Source organism: Syngnathus typhle, linkage group LG17 (assembly GCF_033458585.1).
Source record: "Syngnathus typhle isolate RoL2023-S1 ecotype Sweden linkage group LG17, RoL_Styp_1.0, whole genome shotgun sequence".
NCBI lineage: Eukaryota > Metazoa > Chordata > Actinopteri > Syngnathiformes > Syngnathidae > Syngnathus > Syngnathus typhle.
Window position 1 is genome coordinate 1,106,261 of NC_083754.1, and position 27,920 is coordinate 1,134,180.

Here is a 27,920-nt window from a genome sequence, read left to right on the forward strand (position 1 = left end):
GCATAACAAGTCATCATTGTAACGTTCATTTCCAAAGAAATTGGTTCCATTTTATTTGCTGATTCTAATTAAGATCGTTCCGTTTCATTCTAATTAAACAACAATATTATTCTTGTTTGTGACGGTGTAGATGACTGCGCTGTTGAAGACCACCGGCAAGATCCTGTTTGTCATGTTTTCTCCTCCATGTGTAGCTACAAAAGTAGCCAAAGAACAGAAGTCCAGGAGGCAAGGTAAGACCAATTTCAGTGTCTACTCCATTTCTACCAAAGGGAAGCATAAGGACACTACTACTTGCAAAAGAGAAATGAATTCATTTGGATACAATGCACCAACACCTGTTTGTTAGCATTAGGCCTATTTTTCTGGGTAAAAAAACAGTCCCTAAGGTAAGTGTCAAAAATGATCTTTGGACTTGTTTAGAAATGAGAAGAATAGAAAATTGTCATTTATTTCATGCAAATGATCTGTCATTGTTTCTTGTGTGTATCAAAAGTACTTGTGGTATCTGTCATCCATCTCGGTGACTATTCAAGATTTTTTTTTTTGACCGTATAATGAAAACGCAATGCACACCTTGTACACAAACAAACACAAATGTACTTTTGTGAGCTCACGCTTCCAATGAGTTACTCATTTGCGCTTCAGCTCTCATATTGTCGTCATTCCCACCAAAGTGGCCTTTGAAATACTAATGGCCAAAGCCTATGAATACATTGAATCGATTGGGCGTACGAGGCATGCGCGTGTGTGCCCTTTGCGGCTCTTGTTTGTGTGAGCTATTATGGGATGCGCGAGGGAGCTTCTCTGCAGTCTGGGTGACATCACCGGCATCCATCGCATGACAGGCGGCCAGGCCAGGCCAGGCCAGGCCAGGCCAGGAGCAGCCCAGAGACGCGCTGTAACGTTAGCCACGCACCTCGCCTGCTGCACTCCTTTATTTATCCTCCCCGTCCCCTTGGCTGATGACGTCGGCCCTCCCTCCCTCCCTCCCTCCCTCCATCCGTCGCTTCCTGTCTTCGGATGGCCAGCCTTTCACTTTTCCGATTGGTGGCGCCGGCAGCCGTTTTCCTCTCCGAAGGGCCACTTTTGGCTTTCGGCTCACTTTTATATCATCTCCTTTGGTAAATAGCAGCAATGACTTGATAGGTTTGTATTTGTCAGTGCCATGCGAGCTTTGACATCCTTTGAAAGCAAGATTCTGAATTTCTCATTTGAGTGTGTCCAGTTTGGAAGCGTCAAGAATGTTGTGACTTTTGATGGGCAGGATGCCATTACAGTAGCTGCTAGCGCTGTCATCCGATTTGCTTTTCAATATAGCAACAGCCGTAAAGTTGTCACATAAATACTTCAAGTGCAATTTCGTCTATGTTTCTGCTGCATGGCCACATGAGAAATGGACTGTGAAAAGAGCTCCTCCCTCAGTCACCGCCACGAGATGGCTCATTAAAATGCAAATGTGTTCCTTTCTAAGAGCAACTCATTTAGCGTCTGTCCTTGAACGCGGCCTCCAGCTTCAATTCTGTTCACCACGCTGGCCTTTTGTGGCCATCGCCGGCCACAATATTAGGTACACACGCGCTGCCGTTTTTGGAGATACAATTCAATAGCCGAGTACTTTGGGCAACGATCAGAATTGTGACCCGATGTCCGTGTTGACGGCGCGGTGGAGCGGTGTGTTTGCTCAATCAAAGAGGTTCACGGTGATGTCAGCGTGAAGGAGAGCGCAGTCCATCATCTTGTGTTCAGCCTTCCTGGCGTGATGTGCGTCCTTGCAGGGCCTATAGTCAGATAAGCGGCTGGCTCCTTCTTGCGATTATGCAAGCGCTTCTCCTCACAAAAACGAGACCATCAAAATGGCAAATGTGAGTCTTTTTATCTTTAGTTGGGGACCCTTACTTATCAATTGTTTGTTTGTCAACGTATCAAAAGATGGCAAGCTTTTTCTTTTTTTTTTTAAGAGAGCAGTCCTAATCCCGCAACGTGCTGCCTACAAGGGAAAGTCGACTTAGACTGGATTTCTAGGCGCCTGCTTTACTATCTGATGAATGATAAAGCAAAATGAACTCCGCCTTTTCTGTCTTTGTTCTCTCTCGCTAACAAAGGCGCACAGGGAAGGGAGGACACAAAGGAATTACATTTACTCAACTTTTGCCAAGGTTGACTTTCAGTGGCGGAGCTCTCTGACCTCTGGAAGTTTTTGGCGAGAACATGATTCTCTAGGAGGAACTAGCAGATTTCAGAAGGGTACGCTCGCTCGCTCGGGCCTCCCTGTTTTATGTGACGTATCGCCTTGGTCTTTACGAGGGCATCGTAATGGGATGGCAAAGATAAGATGGATGATGGACTGGAAATCAATAGAGCACAATGACAGATCACGAGCTGCGCCGAATATGGAAGAATAATTGGATTGCGTTTCATCCCGAGTTAGCGCAGCGTCATCCCGAAGGATGCTTGACCTTGGATGGAAGTGACAAGCAAACATCTGCGCTCTCTTTAAATTTGCCGGAATCCACGAGCAAATCGCTTTCGTCGGTCCGTCCTCATCCATGGGAAGGTTGATGGACAGACGAGTGTGACGTCGATTCCCGACACACTTATCAATGATTCGCCTTGAAGCGTTGACAGACGATTGATCAAGGAAGCTAATCATCTGGAATCTGAATCGATTCAGACGTTATTCTTGTAAACGTCTCGGAATAGCTGAGGTCAAACTTCAAATCTTAATTTTCGGGGAGGGTACTTTGCAGTACTGTACAAAAGCAAGAGCCCAATAAAGTCTGTGGACGTCAGCGGCCAGATATGTAAGGCATCTTCGGTCAAATAAAAATAAACAAAAACAGCATTCTAGTGTGGTTATCCACTAAAGATGATTAGACGCTAATTGGGCTTCTTGATTTTTGAAGAGGCTTCACCTTTAATCCAGAAATCTTAAATTCTGGCACTCATCTACACAAATCACAATGTCAAAAATAACTTTCGACTAGCAATCATGATGAGTATGTGAACTATGTGTGGCTAAGGCAGCTCCTTCACTAAGGTGCGTTCCTTGTCCAGCTAATTTGTCCCGTCACATCCTTGCCAGCAGCTTTAGTGGATCTTGTAAGAGTTGGCTCGGGTATGAATAGTGAGGATTATCACTACGTCGAGCCCAACTCGCCACCGGGGCTAAGAATATGTCGGATTGGCGCAAAGATTCAGAAGAACTCCTCGGTCGGGTGGGACAGTGACCCAGAGGGGGAGAGGATTGAGGTCAGTTAGGTGCTACCAAAGTTACTTCCATCTTATACAAGAGGAATAAGGAGTTATTTTTGTTGTTGGACAAAGAAAGGAGGGAAAGGGAGCAAGAGAGAAGAGATTGAGGCTTGCAGGAGGCTTTGACAGAAACACTGGCTAATGGAAATCTTTCCACAATTAAAAGAATGCTTTGAACAGGTTCACGCGTAAAAATGTCAGATGATTTTTTTTTTTTTTTTTTCAAAGTCAAAGTCAAAGTCAGCTTTATTGTCAATCTCTCCACATGTCACAACACACAAAGAGACCGAAATTACGTTTTTCTCTACCCCACGGTGACGAGACACATAACACGATAGACATACATGTACGCGACACAGTACAAAAACAAGAAGGCAAAAATTCTACCAATCAATAGTAAGAGTGATGAATAAATAATAAATAAACAGATAACACAATAAATAACGGAGCCAGCAAGCATAGCGCAAAAGTAAAAAACATGATGTGAGGACAGATGAATAGTGCAGATTTATGGGAGGGAAAAAAAAATGTCCTTGACCATATTTGGACAGATGGAGGTAGTTCACATTGAGTTGAGTGTATTTTGATTCCATGGCTGTGGACGCAAAAAGGTGGCAGTATTCATTGGCCCATTCCTTGATAGGCCAGTGGAGATTGGTAGAAAACTCAAATCTGGTGCGCGGTTCCCTCAATGAATCCCAACGGCACCTTGGTGACCTTCAATGTTCACCCCTGAAATTGCCCTCATTGAATCCTGTCAGTCCTCATGTGAAACACGGGCATTCTATCGCACCCTCAGCTTCTCATGTTGACTCTGCTGTCAGTATTTCTTCAAATTTTGCTTTTCATATTTGCTCAAGCGTTCGAGTGCCAGCGTCAGTAGGATGGAAAATTTGTCGATTGAAAATACGTAATCAGGATTTGTTTTTTGTACACGTTTGCTGAAAAACGCTTCTTCTGTCAGTGACGTCATCGCCAGAGCTCTTTGGTTCATCCGGCGCCATTAAAACCCGGACTTGTCGGCTAAGAGATGGGCGGGCCTGCGAGCGTTTGGGGAGGTGTCAAAATGAAGTGCTATTAGCGGCTAACTAAGCTCCATCCTCAGATTAGCCGTGATCAACCGCCGAGTAAGAAGTGGATTTGGCTCTTCCTTTCTTCCTTCACTTGCACTCTTTGTGAACAGTATCCTCTCCCCTCTCTCTCTATTTCCTTGCCTCCCTCCGTAAGGCTGTAAAGCGCACAGCAAAGCCCAGCTGTCGTTTGAACGTAAAGCCGTATTCTTTTCAGTCCAGCTTTATGCCCATTCAACCCCCGAAAAGAGCGGCGGCGGCGGCGGCGGTTCTCCGATTGGCCACGCGGGGTCACGGCCAGGTTGCCCTCTTCATTACCTGTGATTAGACCTTCCTGCTTGTGCTTCATTAAGAAAGCTCAAATAAGCTGAAACTCTCCGTCATGAGCATTTTCCCATCCAGGAATAAAAATAGGAATAGCCTGGCTGATTGATGATTCTGGAGTTTTAGCTCTTTGGGAATTGATGCACTGTTGTGTAAGACTCGCCGCAAGTAGGTTAGAACACAAACGGCTGCAAACGCTTGCAGGGATGATGTAAGAGTAGTATTGTCTGATTGATTTCACGTTCATCCCACCCTGCATGTGTGTTTTGCTTTCCGCTCGACTTTTTTGTTGCACCTTGGTCTGTAGATTCTCGCTCATCCAAACGTTTATAAATTGGAGATCAGCGTGTTGGAGTTCTTGAAGTTCCGACTGTCGGTGAATAATGGCTTTGTGTATGCGATAGTTGGAAGGTGATGCCAGCGTGCGGTTAGTCAGTGCACCCTAGCCCGCGTTTTCATCATCTTTTTTTTTTTTTAAATGTCTTTTTACAGCGCCTCATAACTCTTGCACCCAGCCGTGTCAGAGCAGCGTATGCTTTCCGACGCGAGGCTAAAAGATTGCACGGACACGCCCTAATAACGCCAAGGTCAGCATGTCGGCCTGACCGGATGGCGACGCGAAAACATGACCCCCGAAACGTTAGGTGAGCGCTTCGGCCCCAAATGGAAAGAGATTGTACAGACGCCTTTGATGAATTGTGTTTGAGTATGCAGCACTTTTTATTTCCATGAGCGGTGGCAGTAGTGGCAGTGGGATTTATACCAGGCGCTGCTGTCTGAAAATGCCCCTGGCTGCTTTATGACTGGAATATGAATCAGAGTTGGAGTGCAGACTGCATGGGGATGTGATCTATGTCCACTCTGGTGCTTCGCATCCAGCAACTCCATCACTCCCATGCCCACCCGAACCAATTCACAGCGGGATTAAATTAGTGGACTCTCCAGCAGTGGGATTTTCATTGGGTGGCTAACGTCACTTCTGTGTTAAATTAGAATGATTGCAATCGGAAGAGCGGTGTCCCTCTCGGTTCCTTTGTAATCCTCTTAAGCATGATACGAAAGACCTTTTCTTACTGTGTGAATGAAGAAGTTTGATGCAGAGCAATAACCAAACAAAAGGGAAAGAGCTACTTCCTCAGATTGAGGACAGATTGCCATCAGATGGCAAAGCTGACTGTCAATCAAGAGAAAAAAAAATGGCAAAAGCGATGGAGCCCGTGACCTGTGGCCTTCATGTGTATTTTTCTGACATGAGGATGCAGTCATGTTGATTCAGGTCACTTGTGTTTGGACATGAAGAGGGCGGCTCATGTTGCCCCAACAGCCAACCTTTTTCTTGGGAATCTTTTTATCATTCGTCCTGTTTCTTTCTGTTCCTCTAAAGCAGCGGCTCTGTTTGTTTTTCCCCGCTCGACATATTTTTCCATCTCCGTGCCTTCTCTGTGTGAGAATGGCGGCAGATGGAGGGCAAAGGGCGGCGATTGTGCTGCTCGCTGCCAGGGCGGGGCCAAAGTGTACCTACCGCTGTGGTCACGGAACCCGGACGGCCTGCTCTGTCTGACCTCTGATAACACAGCGGACACCCTTGTAAAGCTTTGACCCTGCTCGTGGTGGACGGCAGAGAACTGATGTTTTTCTCCACTGTTTTCCACACGGTACACAGAGAAAGCCAGATTTGTTTCTCTTTGTTTCATATCGAAATCCAAACCTTCATGCCGCATCTCGGGGCAATTTCTTTTATGTGTTATCGGCGCGTCCTCGTGGCGTGCTTCACTCGGTATTAGGCTGATAAAGGTGATGTGTTTAGTTTGAGCTGTGCAAGCTTCCTGCCTCTGTCTTCACCCAGAGTGATTGCATCTCCACCGTGATGCTTCAGACACTTTTACATTCTGGCTCTGTTGCCTGGATGCCGAGCAGAAGGTCGCCCTCCAGGTGACGTTATTTATATTGCATCCTGGGTGTGTGTGTGTGTGTGTGTGTGTTGGGGATGCTGAGCACTTTGGCCGTCATCCATTTGGAGAGCGAGAGAGGCAGAAGAAGCATCAGCAGGGAACAACTTGCATTTACACAGTCTTGTTTGGCCGCTTGCTGAGATTTCCCTGACAGCAAAATGAGGATTAGCATGTTTATCCATGTGAGAGCGAGCTAACAACGTAAATGTGGCAAAATGACGTTTGCGCTCCGATCGTGACAAAGATGGCAAGGGCGCAAAGTGAACGTATGGGCGTTTCTCGCAAAATCAACAAGTCATTTTTGCAATCTGATAATATGAGTCAGTTTATCATTTAAAAGGTGTATTGCGAACAAGTATTGACTGTTTGCCGAGGATTACATTTTATTCATTAGTTTTGGGGGGGAAAAAATGGTTTGATTCATGAAGTACTTTTGTGCTTTCGGAAAGGTACCTCTCGTTTTTTTCGTACCTGTGTCCATTCGACGACTCTTGATTTGGATACTTTGCCTTGATTTGAATCCAGAAAGTCACTCGATGTCGATGGCTTCATTGAACAGAGCGGACACAAAAAAATGGGATTTTGAGTCGGGCAGCTTGTTCTCGGAAACTGTGGACTCTTCCTGTTCCGTCTCAACATTTGCTCTTTTTCCCTTGACAAAGAAACTCTACAAAAACCCTTTTTGGCACTGCGTTCTGACACAGATAATTAAAATGTACATTTTGCTCACTCTGGCTGTATGGCTGAGTACCAAAGGCCTAGTCCGGATTGGCTTTGATTCTGGTGCCAATTCTTACCTCTGCTATGATACAAGAGAGGAAATTGCTTTGCTTGTTGCTTTGGGAAAGAAACGTAGTCAAAGCGCATCTTTGAAAAAGAAAGGCGGGCTGTTTATGGCATGATGTAAGAGGATTATCAGCTCTTGGAATCAAAATGTCCTGATTCTGAGGGATCCGAATTTGGGATGGCATCAACAAACAGCCTCCCTCCAGTTTGCCTGTGATACAACACACGCATCCCTGCCAACTCATTACAGACTGAGATGGCGAGGGATTAGGATGAAAGCGAGTTCCTTTGTGGCAGATGGTGTCCAATGCAGCCGACCCGTCCCAAAAGGACCCCTCGCGCTTTGAGGGAAAGTTCCCTTATGCAATCCCACGACCGGGTGCGCTCCGGTTTTTGCCGAGTGGGTCGGCTTGCTCCACGCCCCTGAATGGCTGCCCACACCTGTCGCAGAACATTTGGACGTGTCAAGCGGCGCGCCGTGTAAGCCACACCTGCTTTCATGTTTCCATTCCAGCTGGCGCAGCACAAGCAAACGCTTGAATATGCTCAACGTGCTAAAGCGGCTCACGACATCTGCTGAGAACGTTCGGATTTGATGGCGAGTTAGCAAAGGTCCAAAAGATTCCAGACATTGAATGACTTACTTTGGCAGGGACATCCGCTCCTCTGGTGAGGTGAGTCAACAGACATCTGAGTTGAGGAGTAATGGAGTCCCTGATCCAGCATGTTTGCTATTCCAGATTGGTCCAAGTCTTTAGTTTGTTTTTACCAAGAGACCCCTTGGGAACCGATGCTATCATTTGATATGGCCGACTACTCTCAACCACAGATTGATGTACAAGTTTGGCTAATGATTGGATTTCCAAATAAAAATATCCGATGACAAATTTGTTTGGGGTATTCCTGGGGTAGCTCTAGCACCCCTCGGTAACGCCGCCTCCTCCCCTGCATTAGTTGTCCTGTTGGCTCCAGCAAGTCTCAGCATATTCGATTTCTGAGGGAATTGCAATTTCCAGGTGCTTTTTATTGGCTCACGTAATCCGTCTAGCCATCCTCACCGTTGAGAAGGTGTCTGTCCTCTGGGGAAAATCTTGAACGCGACCGCCAACTTTTATAGAGCTGGTGTGAGCGTAGAGAGGAAAAACTGAGATGACTTTGAAAACTTGCACGGAACTTGCACCACGGCTCCCGTTCTGTTGTTCGAGCAGAGCCACCGACAAATCACATCCACCTGGTCACTTGGCCTTTTTGCTGGCCTGCTTTCCAAGCCTGTTTGGAACAGACGGCGGAGCCGCCGAGAGGCATCGGCCAATCGCGGCGTGGGGTGGAGACGTACGTACGTCTACCCGGCGACAGATTTCCGCTGCTTCCTCCCCAAACAGTTACTGCAAAGTGTACACAGGCAGACTAACTGGGTACATCCTGGTCCAAAGACTTTAGTCACTTATTGCAGGTACAAACAGAACAGGATACAAAACCGTCTGCTCTGTTGGAATCTGCTAGTGTATTATAATAAAGGGCATGTTTGAGAATATTTGCCATTTTTCACATCACGTCCTGAGTGTTGTTAGTCACCTAAAGGTTGAACAGAGGCTGTGATTTACCCAAGTCAAATTCCTCAAACATGGCGAATCAAAAACTCTTGAATCTTCAATGATCACCCAATGTCCTGTGCATGGATTGAGCAATCCTTGTCACACAAAAAAAGGGTCAAAAAAAAAAAAGAAGAATGTATTTGTGTATGCATTGAGGCCAGAGAACGTATTCCTTTTGTCGGAATTCGGCAGAGCGACCAGCACGGCGAGCAAAACATGAATACCACGCAAGCTTTCTTACTCAGGGGCGTTCTTTCTGTCACTGTGTGTATTTAACTGCAGGCAAAGGCACACAAATGAAGATGTGAAAGCAAGAAACAAGCGTCACTCTGTCCACCCTCACACCGGCGGCTCACGTCCTCTTTTCCAGAGTTACAACGGCACGCTGGCCTTTTTGGCAGACTCCGCTGGAGGCTTTCTCATACCATAGTTGCCCTCTGAATAGATTCTCTCATTAAAAGGCCTTGTCATGCAGAGTGACCATTTTGTCCTTGAAAATATTGCTGGGATGTTGATCACCGGCCGTCATTTCCCAGAACATCTGCTTTGGGTGCTTTGCTCACACTGTAAATCATTCATTAAGTAAGCGTGGACGTTAATAGTTCAGGCAGTAACAGCAACTGCTGAGCACGCACGCACGCACACACACGCACACGCAGGGAGGGAACATTTCAATCCGCACATGGTTTATTTGGGTGCTTCTGTTGGTTTGCGTCAGCTATAAAAACTTCAAATAATCACGGTAGTAGGACTTGTGCATCAACAGGAAGGAAATAATGGCCACGCTGCAAAATACTGACACTTCATCATTTTATTTCGTTACGACAACTAACCCAAATCCTGCTGGAATAGCCTCGAGCTCACCCATGATACTAAACGGATAGATGGAAGTTGGACATGAATCCACCGCAAATGGATGCCTCCGAATGGCAACGCCGATCTTTAATCAGTTCGTCAAACATGCCAAGAAAAAGCTGTTGGAGCCATTTTAATTCCGCAAAGACAGCGCGGCGGGAAAACCAAGACAGGCAAATGCAAATGAACCCCTCAGGGCTTTACGTTTTCGGCAGACTTCAGAATTCATTCTAAAGTCCAAAGGGTCTCCAAAGTGATTCCTTGCCAAACATTTGCTTTACCTCCTCAGAGGGACCCACCCTCGCGTTGCCAACACTGGGCTCCTTATCGAAATTTGAGCAAGCTATCAAATGCAACTCCAATAGCAGCGTAGCTGCAGAGGCCGGTTTGATTGACACCTAATCCAAACACAACCTTTTGACACACGTGGAATATTTGATTCGACAGGATGCGAGGCGCAGGGCGGCTCAACCCCGACCGACACAGACGTGTCCTTATTTTTGCCTGTACTAATTCAACAGATGACTCATTGTCCCTACTTAATCGGTCTCGCTTGCTACTCTTTAGCCTATTAGCTTTGGGACTCTGGTGCTCTCCGAGTACGCCTTTGAAGCCCTGAGGAGCAGCGTGCACACGGGCTGCTTATTTGCTTGGTAAACACTCAAGCCGGCACTTCACGTTGCCCTCGAGCCAGGCCGCATCCACTCGGACATTAGAGGTCAGAGACGAGAAAAGTTGCAACATGACTGGAGGAAGTGAGTGAGTGAAAAGTGCAACACGTGGTGACACATCACACTTGCAACACTTTGAGCACGCCGCAAACTCGAATGATTTCCGTCAGCAAACACCTACCAAGTCCCGAATCGGATTCTTTTAACCCGGATTGTCAAAGTACAGTTGTTGGAAAATATACTCTCGGTAAAAAGATGTACTTCAGAAACAAAACGGCCGCCGAGCCGAGTCCTAGTTTTGGTCAGTCTAATCCATATTGTAAAAGTACAGTCGTTGGAAACGAAATCCTCAAAGTATAGATACTTCAAAAAAGAAAGAAACAAAATAGCCTACGTTATGTATAGATGCTCCTCAGATGTGTCCAATTGACGACACCCATTTTCATGCGAGCCATGATTTCACACTACCTTTGTGTCAAATTGGAACCATGGAAAGCAACATCTCACAAACAGAACCAGTGTCTCGAAGATAGACAAAGCTGATTTCCCAGCACACCGAGCAAACAATATTGTCATTCCATTTCTATTCACCTTAGGTTGCACTTTATGCAACCTTTCCTGTGTTTTTGGAATCGGCTTTTGGGCATTGAACAAATGATAGCTTGGCTGTAAGAATAATGACAATGAGATTGTAAATAGTTTGGATCCTCGACATCAACCAGAATGAACTGTACGCGGTGGTTATTTCGAATCCTGGTTCAGCAGACTCTGACTAGACCCGGTTGCAATTTGCTGCCTGAAGCCTTCTCGCTCGGTTGTATCGATTATGTGTACACAATTCCTAGAGGGCACTCATGACTCGACACTTTTCCAACTCCTCCATCCTTTAGTTGTTTTCGGATCATCTGCCTTTCCACTTTGGTCCCTGTCCAGTTTTATGAGAACCGGCGTGGAAGATAAAAGCAATAATGGCTGCTCTGCACTTTAGCTTACAGTTCATCGAATTGGAGCGATAATGTATTTGGAAAGACTACACAAAAATGTTCGATCACACTTTGAGCACTTTATGTGACTCCAACAAGACTGTAAGTGAAGACTTCATGCTCTCGTTCACACCAGTCAAGTTTACGTGGACACCAACAACGCGATAGCTAGAAAGCGAGCGAGCGAGCGAGCTAGATAGCGACACCAACAGATTGAGTTGCAGCATTGTATTGACTCTTTTCGATGGATCCATAGCTATAGCGTATGCAAGTGTGTTTTCTCCACAAATAGCCACTGTGGCTAAGGCTTGATCCGACACTGCCACATGGAAATTTGAGTTTCACATTTCAGCAGTACATCAAAGCTTGCGTGTGTACTGGGATGTAAAATCATCCGTGGAAATGTGAGATTGTGCTGTCAGTCCTCTTTTTTTTTTTTTTCCAATTTCCAGGCCTCATAAGTCATCTCTCAGCTGCTTGCCTCTCGTCACTTATTCTTAGCAATATAGCTCACTTTTCTATTGATCGTATCTGTGTGTATGTGGGACAAGTTGGAGGTGAGCCACATTACTTTAGCCGCCGTACAAGTTCATCTGCAGGGTGTACATAGTTTTGTTTGGACCCCAAAGTATTTTGGATTCTTGACGGTTACGTACACTGGAAATAACGAGGGAAAAAAAAAAGGAATTTATCTACAACAGTCGTGAGTAACTTGGCCAATGTACTCGCATGAGAGGGCACGGGGTTCAGGCCATGTTCCAGGCTGTTCCAGGCTGTTCCAGACTGTTCCAGGCTAAACTCAGCCAGCTGTTCCTTTATGGACGCTACTTAGTTATACTGTGACAGAAATGGGTGCACCTCTAACTGTTTCCATTAAATGAACGCCATACATTTCCTGTGCTTTTTTTAGGAGCTATTTTCTAGGCGAAGGGCCTGATTTACAAAAACTCCTTTCGAGTCTTGATTTCATTGCATTTTAACCGTGACATTAATGCCGGCGGAGTTTTGCATTTGCGTCTTTTAAGTGCAGCCCCTGATTTCTTTTCCAGTAAGTGATTAGAAGTAACCCTCCGAGCTCACCTAATGATTTTTCCAGCGGCTCCCCCTCTCGTGTTCCTCATCCTATCTTTGCTGCCGCTAGTGCTTTTCCATGTTTGTAGGACTGCGGTCGGTCAACTAGCGATGACCTCTCCTCCTATAGTTGGGCAGTTGTGTGGCCTTTCACTTGCATCTTTGCATGCTTATGCACAAAGGAGCACATTTGAAAATGCTGTCGCCGCCACGAAGCGAGCGTCACTTCTAGGACACTAGCTGGGAACAAGGAGGCTATTGAGTGGTGCAGTAAGGGGAGGGGAGGGGAGGAGCGGGACGGGACGGGGCGGGGCGGGCCCGCCATTCGGGCTGCCATTTGACAAGGGGGTGGGACTCAACCACACTGGGAAGGGGGTAAGGTTAGAATGACACAGGATGGAGCCGCAAAGACTTTTTCTTTCATCGTTCTTGTATCTTGGCCAAATTGATGATTTCTTTTCGGCACTTGTTTGCCTGAACCCCGAGCATATGACACTGAGACAGAAAAAGCAATTAGGTTAAAGAGTTCATGCATACTATAGGTCCAATCCAAAAGTTTTGAATGACTGGAATGTGTTCTTCACATGACCCTTGGCCTTTCTTTTCCTCTCCTGGCCCAAAGCAACAAAAGTGAGAATATTTGCAGCTTGGCAATAGTTTGCCTATTTTGATGGGCAAAAAAAGAAAGTCTTTTCATTGACTTTACTGTCGCTGTAAGAGTTCAGTTCTCCTCCTGTCCTATTTCGATCACTTGGATTCCAAGCTCTGAGCAGACATTTGCGTTCTGCGCCGCTCCTCTGTCTTCATCCCTCGTTTGTTTTTGCAAGTTGCAGACTGTTGTGACCAAAATATTGCTAACCCGCTTCGTGTTTGTCGCAGTGACATAACACATTTGTGCAGTCGCGCTGACCTGCACTCTGGATGACCGCTCCGTGGCGCGGCGCGGTGCTCGGCTTTGCATAGAAACAAACAAGCAATTCAAAAAAACAAGGATGTGGACTCGGTACTGTGCTGATTTTGAAATTGAGAAACTTCCGCAGTGGATTTGTATAATGCAAATAGTGGCTTGTGTCGGCTCTGGTCGGAAAGCGTCAAGGTGTCCCTTGTACAAAGTATTCCCAGCCCTGATGGTGAACCCAGCGCCATCCAGATGTCGTCCTTCTCACATCTGATAGATCCAGCCAAAGCCTCGGGGCGAGTCTCCATATCGCGCTCTCTAAAAATAAACCTTTGCCCTTATATAATAAGCGAATATGCGCGAGCAAGCGAGAGAGGTTGATCAATGGCAGTCGGTCCACACGGGCATGCGATATGTTGAGCGAGCACTTTTGAGCCTCTGGTTGAAAGTCATAAGGGGGCCATCTCTAATTCCTTGCACACAGTAAGACATTGATGCCACCTTTTTTCTTGGACCAAAGCAAAGAGTACAATCTGTTTGGAGTTCCAACTGGAAAAACAACAGGGGATGCCATTTTGCATGCTAGGCACAAATCTTATTTTCATCCCATTTGGATTGGGGACGTTGGCGACCGTGGAGGCTTTCTCTCTGAGGAGTCGTATATTTGCAATTCTAGACCTAGTTTGGCCTTCACCCGTTGGACTCGGAGCAAAATACAGATTGAGAAGATGTGAGACGATGAAAACGTGGCGTTACCAAACGAGCCCATACCCCCAAAAACTGGTCTGCTCGCTCATCACTCATCCTCCCCGTGTGACTTGATTGTTGTTGTTCCCATGGTGACTGCGAGTGAAGAACTGCGCACTCACTGGGACTTCGGTTTATGCGGAGGTGAAGGCAAAACAGTGTGTGACAGAAGGGGGGGACGGGATGGGAAGGGAAGGGAAGGGACGGCATGTAACACCGAGGAAGGCTGTTGTCAGTCGTAGCACCCTGTTCATCACTTCCATGTCTGAGGTGGGCGTCAAATATCCATCCGAGAGTGCACTGCGTGAACTGTGTGTTCCAGGCAGCGGCGTCATTTTAATTGAAGTGCAGGGGAAACCCACGCAAAACAAAACGCAAATGGAGTCATTGGAAATGGAGTTCCGAGTGTTTGTTGATGCATTTTAGGATTTGGCTATATGTATATATGGAGGAGGAGGAGGAGCAATTGCTAGTCGCTTAGCTAGTCTAATGTTGTGTTGCCCCCAACCTTCCACTTTTTATTGCACCTCAAATTGCTATGTGTGGGACTGCCGTTTGCCTTTCGTGAAGAATCAAAGAAGACCGGCTGGCTGAGTTTGGGCTTCAAATACGTTAAGTGTGAAGAGTAGCGAGCGACTGGGTGCTTCCTCTTCAAAAGATGAAGGAAAAGACGCTCGCTTTGGTTTGAACTATCGAAGCCGTGTTTTTCATGAGGCCCGTGAGAGGCTTGATCTGTTTTGGGCCTCCGGTTATTTGCTAAGTTTGCATTGACATCAGTTACCCCGAAGATCTGACCAGTGACTTTGTAGATTTCCCCACACGCAAGTCACTTTGACAAAATGATTGTAAACAATAATAGAACAGATCAAGTTAAGCAAATCAAAGATACACAGGTACACCATTTGAAAGCAGCTGACTTGGCGTGATCCGCAAGTTCCTCATGAACGCACAAGTCAAACGTGAGCGCTGGACCGCGGCAATGTGATATTGGCTCACCTCACACGCTCTGCAGGACAGACTCTAAATAAAGAAAAGGATCATGTGCTGAACTCATTTTAGCTATGCATCAACTCCTCCATGATACCATATCTGTTTCCAAAACAGGTATAGCTGCTAGGATTCAGTTACCGCTGATCATGGGTGCGTTACTACGATTGCACATGACTCGTAGATAAGGCGGCGGCAGCAGCAGCAGGAGGTCTGAAGGAGCAGCGGCACACACAAACACCGATATTAACACCGAGCGTACTGAGACAGCATGTCTGGAAGGCCCACAGCTGAGCGGGCGCTTTATGGACTGTGAATGGGATGTGCGACATACACGTACGTACGCACATACGTACACGCGGTGTGGGTGGGGGGCAAAGTGTTTGGAGCCACAGATATAGGCTTGTCATATACTTGGAGATATGGAAAGCCATCTCACTTCGGGTCGCCGTCCTTGCACAATTCCTCCAGGAAAAAACATTGATGAATAATTCAACCCCATACATATGATAGGATTCATTGCGCATTGGATTTTCTCATTGTTTAAAACGGGTCACACATACTCCAGCAGAGACTGGAATAGTATATTTGTGTGGATGCACTGTGAAAAAAGTTCGTTCAAGGTCGCAAACTCAGCCAAACGTTGGTTGGCCAACACTTTGTTCTTTTCTTGTTGCAAGGAAGTTTTGATGGTGTTCAAAATTGCATATTTTTGCCACCTTCAACAAACCCTGACGTGAACGCAACATGGGCTACCTTCAAAATATTTGCCCCCTCAGCGGGATAGCGGCTTAACCTGCTTATTTTGAGTTCTAGCTTTTTACTCAAATACACTTTGGAAATAAAATGTTAGTCACTTGTTACTGCAAAATCAAATCGAATAGAAAAATTGCTCAGTGAAGCCTGAAACAAAAAAATGAGGAAATCTTTGTTGACCGACATCATCATAAAATCAGCAAATATTACATACTTGAGGACTTTTACTCTCGAATCAGGCAATTCCAAGTATCGCTTTCAGGGCATGTAAAGGAGAACCACGGTTGACATGAGTGGAAGGCAAAAGTCAAGCATATTGGTATTCTTATTGGTGAGCGAGGCTACGTGATTTGGAGTCAGGTCAGGTCATGTGCATGGCGGGCGGGGGACAGGAAGTTTTCACTGTCACCGTGCTGCTGATGTGGATGTGGACTATGAACCTGCACAACGGCCCTTATCTCCGGGAGCAGCAGACGTGCTCAGCGGCCGCGCGCTCTCGTGTAAATCTTTGATGACCATGCAGTCAGTCTTTCCACGTTCTTCTATTCACTAGATGTTGAATCCGATCATGCTGTTTTTGTTTTTTTTACATGCATGGATGATACACAGCTTGAACGCTCACTCAACATGCATCCATGCTGCCTCCATCGATCCGTGCATCCTCAGCCATTTGTCATCTTTTCCTCATTTTCCCCCCTTTAACTAACGTCCATGCGTTACATTCGTCCCTTCCTCTTCTTCATTTCTGTTTCCTTCCATATTTGCTATTTCATCCATCCACCGACTGGTCCACTTAGTCCTTCATTCATCCATTCATCATCGTTGGTTTTCATACATGAACTCTTCCTCTTCTTCCTTCCTTCCTTCCTTCCTTCCATTGAGCATCCCCGATCTTGCCATATATGTCCCAGCGTCGTGCTGGATGTGAAATGTGTAAATGATGAATGGATGAGATGCAGCTGCTTTCTTGTGACAATGCGCTGTGGAAGAAGAAAAGACTTCCTTTGTAGTTTGGAGAGCAGGAATCTCATTTGGATGAGGACGAGATTATCTATTGAAAGCTTGAAAGTAGCACGTCCGTCCGAGGGTTGCGTGCAGCTGGATGCAATTACATATTCAGGACGTCTGAAAGTGTTTGGGAAAGCCAGTGAGTGATGATTTAGTTCAGTTTCTTTCCTCCATCTTTTGCTTCCCAGACATCTGGTAGCGGCGCTTGAAGCCAGTTCACCTTTAATGTAAATCTCTCGACCCACCCTCCCGAAATGCGTCCTGTTTATTTTCCTATGGCTATTTTCAATGCATTCTGTTTTGCAAAGCTCGACACCATTTGCCAGCCTGAGCTGCAGTCAACTCCAGACAGTAATTGATGAGACGCTCGGGCCTCGGGTCTGTTTACTATTTAGATGGTAAACTTGAGGTGTCAAGACTCATCCAGAGTAGAAGAAACGTTTCCCTCATGTGGGACTAATTACGCTTCCATTTAAACCATAATGATGCTTGCTGTGTTGTTTTTTCCCTCTAATGGTGGAATAACAAATAGTGAACATAGTCTTGTCATGCACAGATCATCAAATATACTTTGTCTCATCTTGCCGTCTACGTCTCATTACCAAATTGATTCCCTTCTATGTCCTTGAGGCACAGGAGAAGGGAAGGCGTTTTGTCACTGGAGACAGTTTATAGGCAAAAAGGCCAGTGGTGGAGAAAGTGTGTGTGTGTTTCTACGTGTGTATTTCCACATGCATGGCAGTGCAATTGACAAGCCTTGTGCCTCTTTGCCTAGTGGCTTTGACTGGGACTAATGGGGGGAGCAACACACTCAAGCCAAGTGGAGAATGTGACCAACGGGAACATACTGTCCTGAGAGATATCAGCCGCTTGTCCTATCGTGCCCATCCAGGCGCTTTTGTTTGTGTGTCACCTACCTGTAGCATATCTCCATTTTATTTATTTATTATTTTTTGACAGTAAAAGTCATAATCCGCATTCTCTCTTGAATATTTTTCTTCTTCTTTCCCTTTTCCCCTGGCCCCCCGGAATGTTCCATTTGTATCCGGAGCAAGTATTTAGTCAGTTGTGCTTAGATAACATTTAACAGTAATTTGATTTTGTTCACCTCTTTATGCTTGTGACGTACAGTGACAGGTCGAGCAATTACACGCCTTAGTGCTAGATGGCAGCAGTAGCACCATTAAGGTCAAATACTTTTCCGAATAGAAAAGAAGTGCCTCGGCTCAATCAAAGGTGTCTGTCCTATGATATGAATATATTCGAGTTGTTCTTGCGCTATAATCCGTTTGTGGCCAAACAGAAAAACCTTCCTGCCGTCATGTTTCTTATTAGCAACAGTTACAGGCTTGTCACTTGTAAATGCATTAGTTGTTGTACTAACAGCATTCCCTCGGCCTTTCCTCATTCCGGACGGACTCTACCTCGTTTATTGTTCAAAGGGAAAGGCAGGCAGGCAGGCAGGCATCTGTTTATTACGCCCTGCTGCCCCGGGCGCTGTGTAGACTTGTGTTAAGTAATAACATGGCGTGACGTCAAAGGCTCTCCCTCCGTCTGAGCTGCGAGAGGGAGGGAGGGAGGGAGGGAGAGCGAGCAAGCGAGGATTGCGGCGCTAACGGGATTGGAGGAAAGCGAGGGAGGAGGGGAGGCAAACGCTGGAAACAGCGTGTGAGAATCTGCATGTGTGTCAGCTGCTCCTCGTCTGTTCGCTTGATAACGCCGCGCCGACAAACAAGTCTTTAAATAGTGTCTCCAAAACAAACTGACAGTCAGCTCGCCTTCATTTTTCTTCCTAGCAGCTCTCGGCCTATAAGCGGAGACTGCGCCTTCGCCACGGTGCTGCTTATGTAATATTGTCATAGTTAGTATTCCTCTCGACCAAAGTTGTACATTTTAAAATAAAAAACAGTCCGAGTACCCTCCCATCTGTGTGATGCGAGTCAGTCTCCACTTCTTGGTAAACACAAGTGACAGAACTGGCACCGGACTGAAGGATACGTTTGGGGATTACACCCTAAGACAATATAGCAGTCTTAGCGTGCCTTGTTATGGCTGCTGACCTTTCTCCGTCACTTGATAGCTGTCTTTTAGAATTGTAAATACCACAGGCAGATTGTATACGGTATGCGGTGCTTGAAAAAAGCACCAGAATCAGCACAGAATGGAAAGTGGCAGTTTTGACTTTGGCCCTAGAGGACACTCCATATAGTATTAAGTTTGGCTGAGCTGTTTACAGCCAAAGCAAGGCGCGGAGCCACATGAGCGCTAACTTGCACTCTAATCTGAAAGCACGGGGCTTCGTCGAACCTTCTAATCTTCGGGTGCTGCGGCCTACCTACTGCCTGGTCTATCATAGTCGGTGAGCCCCGCTGCGCTTTGCATGGGAGACTTTTTCGCATGTACTTGCAGCTTTGCAACCAGCACATGACCGTGCTCGGCACAGCTAAGTGCTTCAAGAATGTCTGAAAGTCCATCGGCAGGCAAGACACACAACATTACGAAAAAGAAAAAGGGGAAAAAACGCATGCAGGCTGTTCTGAATTAGGAATAGGAATGACTGATGAATATTGTTGAAAACATGGAGTACATTAAAGTTACAATGATTTCATCCATGTACCGGGAGAAACAGGGGTAATAGAAATCAATTTCGGTCGCCTTAGGAACATTCTTACTATTGGTCTGTACTAAGAATAAATGAATAACAGTCAAGGCCACTAGGATACACTGTATGTAGGCGTCCACCTTATAATGAGTGTGATTGACAAAATCAACTTTCCAATTCTATCCAATCGGCTTTATGGGCCACTGGCTCTGTTTTTCCAACCAATACACAGTACGCATGTTGTTTTCAAAGGCCATTCGGAGGCCCTGCTGCGTGAGTGGGCTTCAGTCCGTGCACGCCTATACATTAATCCAACCTTGAGTCGTGGCTCAAGGTTCAAAGCTACAAAAGTAGGAGCCTTCACGGCACCAAAAGAGAGTAAACAAGACTGCAGTTACTTTAGGTATTGTACTCCACATGATGTGGATTCGTGTGGCATGGTTTGGTTGACTTATGGAAAGTAACCTAGTGAGTGACTTTGTAAAACGATGACGTAACGTCCCGAATGTATATACATATATATACGGTGTGTGTGTGTGTGCATATATATACATATATATATATATATATGAATGGTGCTTCTCCCGTCACTCCGGTTAGGTTGGCATAGTAAAAAGCGCTCTTGGGTGCTTCAGAGTGCCGAGTGTATCACTGCATATGAAGAAATGACCACCTGCAACGTTTGGTTTATGTTTTATAAGCATTTTGAATTTTACTGCTTTATATATATATATAAAAAGTAGTAAAATAAAAAGTTCAAAGTCAGCTTTATTGTCAATCCCTTCATATATATATATATATAGGGGGGGGCTCCCTGCGTATGTTTGTGCTCTTTAAATTTGGCAACAGCGGCTTGCGTGGAGCCCGAGCGTGACGTCAGCAGACCACGTCAGCACCTTGGATACGGGCTCGCCACTCACTATAGGGATCCTGCCCCGTTTTGGACCAATCACGGCGGTGTTTTCCACATTGCGTTCGACACCACCCACCCAGCCAGCCACGCACCCACGCATCCACTTTGCTGCTGCTCGCTTTGGGACGAATGTTCAGCAGCAGGGAATCTCCACTCAAGCACAATCCCTTCACAAGCAACTGTGGCAACTGTGGGCACGGCAAGAGAAAACAGGTAAGCAAGCAAGCGCTCCTTATTGTCCTATTTTTGTTGTTGTTCTTAAAATGTAGCGCTTGACGGCATCGCTTCGGCATGTGAACCATCATTTGCTGTCAGCAGCCCTGCCTTATCTCTGACGTAAGCACTCGTCACAGGCGTCCCTCCCATTCCGCGGAATCAAATGTCTCTCGATTGATAGCGCGCAGCGACCAATGAGCAAACGATACGGGCGCTACTCTGTGGGCGGGACTTGCGTTTCCAACCAATCGAAGCCACCTATATTGTTTTGACCTCTGTAACCGCATCACCGCCTACCTCGTGCCCATGGCGGAGGAAATCTATAAATAAGGGCGCTCGTCAGCCAGGCGGAGTCGAAGTCGCACAACTCCCGAGAAGGAGGGAGCTACTCCGCCTAGCCTGCTGAAAAACACTCGAAATCACTTTCACACCCAGAAACCCAAGCAATCGGCAATTTTTCATCTACCGGAATACCTTTTTTATTTTTTTAAATCTTAATATATTACAGGTGAGGAAAGTATCAGTACTTTGTTCACTATTTGCACTAGCAGTACTCGACAACTAGTGAGAATCCTTGTCTTTGAGTTTTTTCAACCAAAGTGAGTATTTTCAGCCAGCCCTGGTGGTAACGCGTTACGTTGAGCTCTTGAGGCTTTAAGTCAAAGTCTGCTTTATTTTGGCTGCTTGACGTACCGAAAGCTCTGTTAACTCTTGCTAAGCTGATTTGCTGCGTCAGTCCACGAAAGTTGAAGGTTCGTTTGGATGGGTGTGGGCTTAGATGGTGCGACTCCTGGTTGGTTCTGCCAAACCATGTCTTTCTTAATGATAGCTTTCCAATGACGCTTTGGGGAATAGTTGGGGGTCGTCTGTCGCTCGGCTCGCTTTTCTCCCACTCGTAAATTCGATCGATGAAAGGCAGAAGATCGCCACTACTGGAAGCGTATTGCTCGAACTTTGCTTAGATGATAAGGCCGAATGTGTTATTTCGCAATACTTTGCTGTACATTTACCACAAAGGGGGCTGGTTCCATGAGGGGCGTTTTTTTCCCCTCCCTCCCCAAACCAATATTGGAGTACAACAACAAAAAGAGTTGTTTTTGTGAGACTCCGTTGACCAAGCCTTTCTTTAATGTCGATTAGCGGATTCAAATCCTTTGCACGCTTATAGTAAAGACAGTATTTGTCAAATGAGAGGACGTGTCTGTGTAGGTAGATGGGTGCAGCCATTGTTTTGGGTGTTTCAAATAGCCGCACATTATTGACTCAGTCGATTCTATGTCCTGCTTCTTTTTTTTTTTCATGGAGGATTGTATCATGCATTTGAATTCCCATTAATTAGTATTCTAATGTAATGAGATTTTACAGTTTTTTTTCTCTCTTTAATCTGACTAACAGTTGTATGCCTTTCTTTTCCTTTCCAGAACGTTTCACACTGTGTGGAAAGAAAGTTCTTCAAGTCCAGCACTCTTGCCCTTGGAACGCGATCGAGCCCACGCTTTGGTCCCGTAGGCCATTTTGCCTGAAGCGCACCCGTGTCGTCAACCACGGCTAAACAAAACGGACCCAGTCGAGCCATTTTCACTCGCGCGCGCCCGGTCTCCGCTTACCCGGTCAACCTCAGCAGTCAGCTATGCAGCTTGAAATCCAAGTAGCTCTCAACTTCATCATCTCGTACCTGTACAACAAGCTGCCCAGACGGCGGGTGAACATCTTCGGCGAGGAGCTGGAGCGGCAGCTGAAGCAGAAATACGAGGGCCACTGGTACCCGGACAAGCCGTACAAGGGCTCGGGCTTCAGGTGCATCCACGTAGGGGAGAAGGTGGACCCCGTGGTGGAGAAGGCAGCCAAAGAGAGCGGGCTGGACATCAACGACGTCCGCCACAACCTTCCCCAGGACCTCAGCGTTTGGATCGACCCTTACGAGGTGTCCTACCAGATCGGGGAGAAGGGCCCCGTCAAAGTGCTGTACGTCGACGACAGCAACGAGAGCGCGGCGGGCGCAGGGGGGCTGGATCTGGACAAGGAGATCAAGAACAGTTTCAATCCGGACGCGCAGGTCTTCATGCCCATCAACGAGCCCATGGGCGGCACCTCGCCGGGCTCCAGCTCGCCCTCCCCTCCTTTCGGCCACTCGGCGGCGGTCAGCCCCACGTTCATGCCCCGCTGCACGCAGCCTTTAACCTTCACCACCGCCACCTTCGCCGCCACCAAGTTCGGCTCCACCAAGATGAAGAGCAGCGGGCGCAACGGCAGCAACGGCGCCACTAATGCCGGTGCTGGCGGCAAGGCGGCGGCGGCGGCGCGCACCTCACCCACCAACCTGGGCCTCAATGTGAACACTCTCCTGAAGCAGAAAGCCATCTCCACCTCCATGCACTCGCTCTACGGACTGGGCCTGGGAACGCAGCAGCAGCAGCCGCAGCAGGCCAAGCCCTCGGCCCTGTCCCCCAACGCCAAGGAGTTTGTGTTCCCCAGCCTGCAGGGCCTGAGCAGCCAGAGCGCCCTCTTCCCGGCGGACAGCTCGCTGGGTCTGGGCCCGCTTCCGTACGGCAACGCCTTTGACGTGTTTGCGGCCTACGGCGGCCTTAACGACAAGTCCCTGATGGACGGCTTGAATTTCAGCTTGAGCAACATGCAGCATTCTAACCAGCAATTCCAGCCTGTCATGGCCAACTAGTACCCTGAGCTAGTACTAACGACCAGATAATGTGACCGCCAGCAGCAGCAGGAGGAGGAGGAGGAGGAGGTCTCAAACTTCAAGTGCACATTTAGAAAAACAAAAAGGAAAAAAATAAAAAAAGAGATGTCAAGGTTAAAAGGAGAAGTGACAGCGTTGGTCGGCTATAAGATCTCAGTCACGAACGAGTCTTAAGAATACGAGCCCGAGGGTGAACGACTTTGCCCCCCCCTCGAGTTACAACTTCAGTGGTGACGCTTGTTGTACGAGATGTCCGAGCTTGGTTATCCAAAACTTCAACTTGCATTATTGTTATTTCATTTGCCAACCAAGCACAAACTATTTTTTTACGTTACTGTTTAAGATATATTGAAAGGAGAAAAAAAAAAAAACTTCACCACGAGTCATGGCCTCTTTCAGTATTTTGACAGAACTGGACGTTGCCAATCTTTCAAGAATTTGGCAAAGCTAAGTGGGATTTTCTGGTCTTTTTTCTAATTGTATAATTTAATTTAGTACAGAGTTTGTAAAATATCAGAGTATCTATTGTTTCTACGACACGGTATTGCATTTATATCTTTTTACTACTCCAGTGATCTGTGATGGCTGCAGCAATTTTGTTTTCTTTTTTTATTGAAATTATATAATAAAAAATGAATCCATCTTTCAAAAAACGACATTGACTATTCTAAAGACTGTGTACAGATTATTCCGTAGTGGTGGGATTTAAGAATATTTACTTTGGGGGGGGAAAACACATAGTTGTATTTTCTGTTAAGAGTTTAAAAAGAAAAAGATTTTTTGCTATATTATGGACAAAATGTAATCGTATATTAATTTTGTACCTACATTGTGCAATACTTGATAAAACAAAACGGTATAACAAAGTATTCGGAGTCAGTGTCTTACATGTTAACAGGGACTGATAGTTTATTAAGTTTGTATTAAAAGGCTTGAAAAGAACAGCTGGTTCACTTGGGTCTTTGTGGGGATGTCCAAGCCACATTTGAGTTCCAAGCACTTAACTTGGGAGCACTGATCATCAAATATTCAGTCGACTGCAGTGTTAGTGACAGCCAAAGTTCACAAACGTACATTTGAAATGATCAAACATTAGAACAGCAAAATCAACCCATTGAATCCATGTCAAGGGGCGGCCATTTTGTTATTGACTGTCCACCGCAAGTGCCCAACGGTGACCAATTCCAAACAATTGAGTCATTCTTGGACGCACCCGGAGCCTTGAGCCACTGTGACATCATTTTTAGTCGACCGCAAGCTGCAAAATGGCCGCCCCCGAGCCGGCTTAAAAAATGCCTTTATTTTGCTGCTTCGTTCATAGTCCGTAAATGCAATATTCACACCTTGAAGCCATTCTTTCACTTGAAATGAACAAAAAGCCCAAATATTCCAATGTTGACAAAGAGAAGAATTGAAATGTTCTAGGCAAGCGGCTGGTTCCAATTCACCCAGTGATTTTGAACACTGTGCCTTGTAAATGGATAAGAAGCTCCAAAGGGTTTGAGGACAGACACCTGTCCCTGTGTTGTGGCACTCTAAGAAACACTGCGGAGAATTTCAATAAAAAGCCGCAACCTTTGAGAGCATCCCGTTTGTGCCGCCGCTGCTGCCGTCCGTCGCCGCCGTCGCCGCCGCAAATAACCCTCGTGGTGTATCATGATCCCTCCGGGGGCCGCCTCATCGTCACTTGACTGTCTGCGTGTCCCCTGATACTTTTACGAAGGCGGGGGGGGGTTGCTGATAGTGCTCTGTAAAGTTCACCGTGAGTGTTTGTGTGCTGATACTGTGTGCGCAACAGAGTGTGTGTTTGTTTATCATCATCGGGGAAGGTCGGGCTTCAAATGTCTTGAATGCTTCCCCGCTGCTTTTTGCACTCGTTTTTTTTTTTTGCAGTACGTCATCTATGGAGCCGAGGCCTTTACCTTTCTACCTATGACATGATTTACACTGTCCATTCGTTCTCATAGTAATGTAACCCGATGACGGTTATCGACTTCACCGCTTGTGTCCTTTGGCCAAAGATAGCGACGTGAGTCGAGGGCTGTTATGTAATAACTTGGAAGAATCTCCTTCACCGACTGCTCCGTGAAAAGTCCTTCGCTAAGTACGAGACGGGCGGAAATATATTACTCTGGATTTAATAAGCAGGTCATGTCCTCCGCTGCTGCGTCTGACTGTATTCTCAGGAGACTTGAGTGTAAAATCCAAGAAAAAGTCGAGAGCCGTATTTTTCCCCAGCACGAGGCAGGTCTGTCTCCATTGATGTGCTGCAGTGGCAATCTTTGATTTTGCTATTTGTCCACCATCTCAAAGAAATCAAAGCATTAAAAGCCAAAGCAGTCGTATGTAGTCCAAAGGAAACCTCTTTGTGTCCTTTAAAGTGTCATTTGAAATTCTGCGGAATCGGAGGCAACTTATGTCGCTAGACTGCTAATGACAAAAACAACAATTCCTTCCCATGGGAATGTTCTTTCTGACATCAACCGTCAGAGCGTTGCTCAAGCGGACTGATTGCAAAGGGCCTTGTGACCCTTTACCTCCAAATCTATTTACTTCAATTTGACATAGGCCCTTTTAGCCAGGAGGATATCGACAAACATCCAAACACTAAGAATAGAAATGAGGAGAAGGCAAATCTTGCGCCAGGCTGCCAGTCTGCCCTTCGCCTGCCATAAAAAGACGTTGCAGCTCAATGGCGCTGGTGGTGGGTGCCAGCTGACAAGACTTTATGTATGTCATGTTACCCTCCTCAGCAAAAAAAAATAAAAAAGCACTTCATGGCTTTCCATTGGCCTGCCTTGGCTTTCAGCTCAGCCCATCTATTTCTGGAAGCATGGCAGAGCTGATTGAGCAACGATAAGCCGGCGGGAATGTTGCTTTGCTATTAACGCGACTTCACTACACCTTATCTGTACTGCACAGGAGAAACTAGCTGGGCATATTAGACCTCTTTTATTTTCTAGCAAATGATAAAGCACATTGCCCGACGAGGAGCTCGCTCGGGGTGTTGACACAGTTTCCAACAGTTGCTCACACCCAGTTGGAACACACCAGTAATAGCCGGTAGGCACAAACACTTTTGCATCCCTTCAAATACGCAATTTGAATTCCCCCCCCTGGAGCTGCAAACTGCCGTTAGTATATGCAGATGGAGGCACCATATTCGAAACAGTGATGACTTGGAAAGCGCTTATTTTCGATGCATTACACGTCCGCTTTATCTCCTTGTACTTTCTCTGTTTAACATTTATGAGGCATTGTGGGAGTTGTCTGCTTTGCTCTGTGCACTCCAATATTTCCCCAGCAGACACCCGTGTGTGTGTGTGTGCGGGTGTGTATGTGTGTGTTTTAGTGCGGGCCCAGCCCTTTAAACTGCAGATGATCTTATCCGCACAGGGAAACGAAAAACAAATACAGTAGAGACTTTGCGGCCTCCCCCACCCTAACTTTTACCTCTAGTCTGCACTTGACTCCTTTTTGGCCTCCACCGCTATCAAGCTAGCACGCCACTCCCATACCTGCTGCTGAGCTCCCAACAAAGGTGACAAGGGCAAAAGTCTTTTTAAAAAGAGACCAGGGGTTGGGCTTGATCAGCGCTGAAATCACTCTTTGACTATACTGTGTCTATGGTACCATTCCATATTTTTAAACTTCTACAAAGACCACTGTGTTCCCACCCCTCTGCTATTAACTTCTCCGGGAAAGGAGATACTTTCAGTCGTGTCCAAGTGACATGAAACACCGCTTGCCATGCGGGAATTAATCAGTGCAGTGCAATCTGCACATCAGTGGCACCGGTGCCGCTGGTGGGGGGGAGCGACAGCAGGGAAGGAAGGTAAAGGGGAGGGGGGGGGGACACCTGCTATCCATCACTTCGAAGTGTGTGCGTGTGTGTTGAAAGAAAGAAAGAAGGAGATAGGACGGTGCAGCAACAAAGGAGTCTTTTGTTGTCCCTCACAAGCCTGATGCTCACAAGAGGCTGATTTGCGGCCACGATAGCGAGCATTGCTAAATTGCGCACAGCATGCGTGGACCGAATACAAGCGTGCACTTTTGTTGAAGATGAACTCTGGATTTTGAAAAAGAAAAAGTCTGGTCAAAAGTGCATTGACGTTAGCAACTGCTGCTACCTTAATAGCGTGGTTATTTTTCCTGATGGCGCGTGACTATAACAACAGATTGTGTAGTAGTGTCCAAAGAATGTTTGAGGAAACAAAGACTGTCCAGTAGCTCACCAACATTACTGCTAACCAGCAGCTCATTGGCTAGCTGCGAGCTTGTTGTTAACGTGTTAAGATGGCAATACTTTGAGCCGCCATTGCGCTTGAATTGCATTTCTCAGCAGAAAGACAAAAAGCCATTGAAAGTTTCTCCCTGCAACTCTTGAATCCATCCACACTATCTTTCACGTGTCACGTCACTGCAAAGTTTTCTCTCCAGTCGATGCTTCTGAAACACCTTTCCTCTGTCTACTTACAGTCAAGTTGGATTTACCTGACACATACCTCAGAATGCTTTGAAGGCTCCATGAAT

General features: G+C 46.4%; 1 protein-coding gene and 1 long non-coding RNA gene across 4 annotated transcripts; both read left to right on the plus strand.

The window, feature by feature from the left end:
• Nucleotides 1-8,070: 8,070 nt before the first annotated feature.
• LOC133170870 (uncharacterized) lies at nt 8,071-9,458 on the plus strand. The gene is made up of 2 exons (XR_009718635.1): nt 8,071-8,840; nt 9,265-9,458. It is a non-coding gene; the product is annotated as an uncharacterized LOC133170870 (long non-coding RNA).
• An 11,068-nt stretch (nt 9,459-20,526) lies between these two features.
• Nucleotides 20,527-24,329, plus strand: tob1a (transducer of ERBB2, 1a). Of its 3 annotated transcripts, none has more exons than XM_061303400.1 (2): nt 20,527-20,686; nt 22,111-24,329. In XM_061303400.1, the coding sequence occupies exon 2, from the start codon at nt 22,320-22,322 to the stop codon at nt 23,364-23,366; it is 1,047 nt and encodes a 348-aa protein (XP_061159384.1). In that variant the 5' UTR covers nt 20,527-20,686; nt 22,111-22,319; the 3' UTR covers nt 23,367-24,329. The 3 variants fall into 3 exon arrangements, with proteins under 3 accessions (XP_061159384.1, XP_061159382.1, XP_061159381.1); XM_061303398.1 differs by lacking the exon at nt 20,527-20,686 and adding an exon at nt 21,031-21,288; XM_061303397.1 differs by lacking the exon at nt 20,527-20,686 and adding an exon at nt 21,031-21,197.
• Nucleotides 24,330-27,920: the final 3,591 nt, after the last annotated feature.

What these genes read in the sequence shown, in the direction of transcription:
- tob1a (XM_061303400.1), top strand. Translation starts at nt 22,320, where the DNA reads ATGCAGCTTGAAATCCAAGTAGCTCTCAACTTCATCATCTCGTACCTG.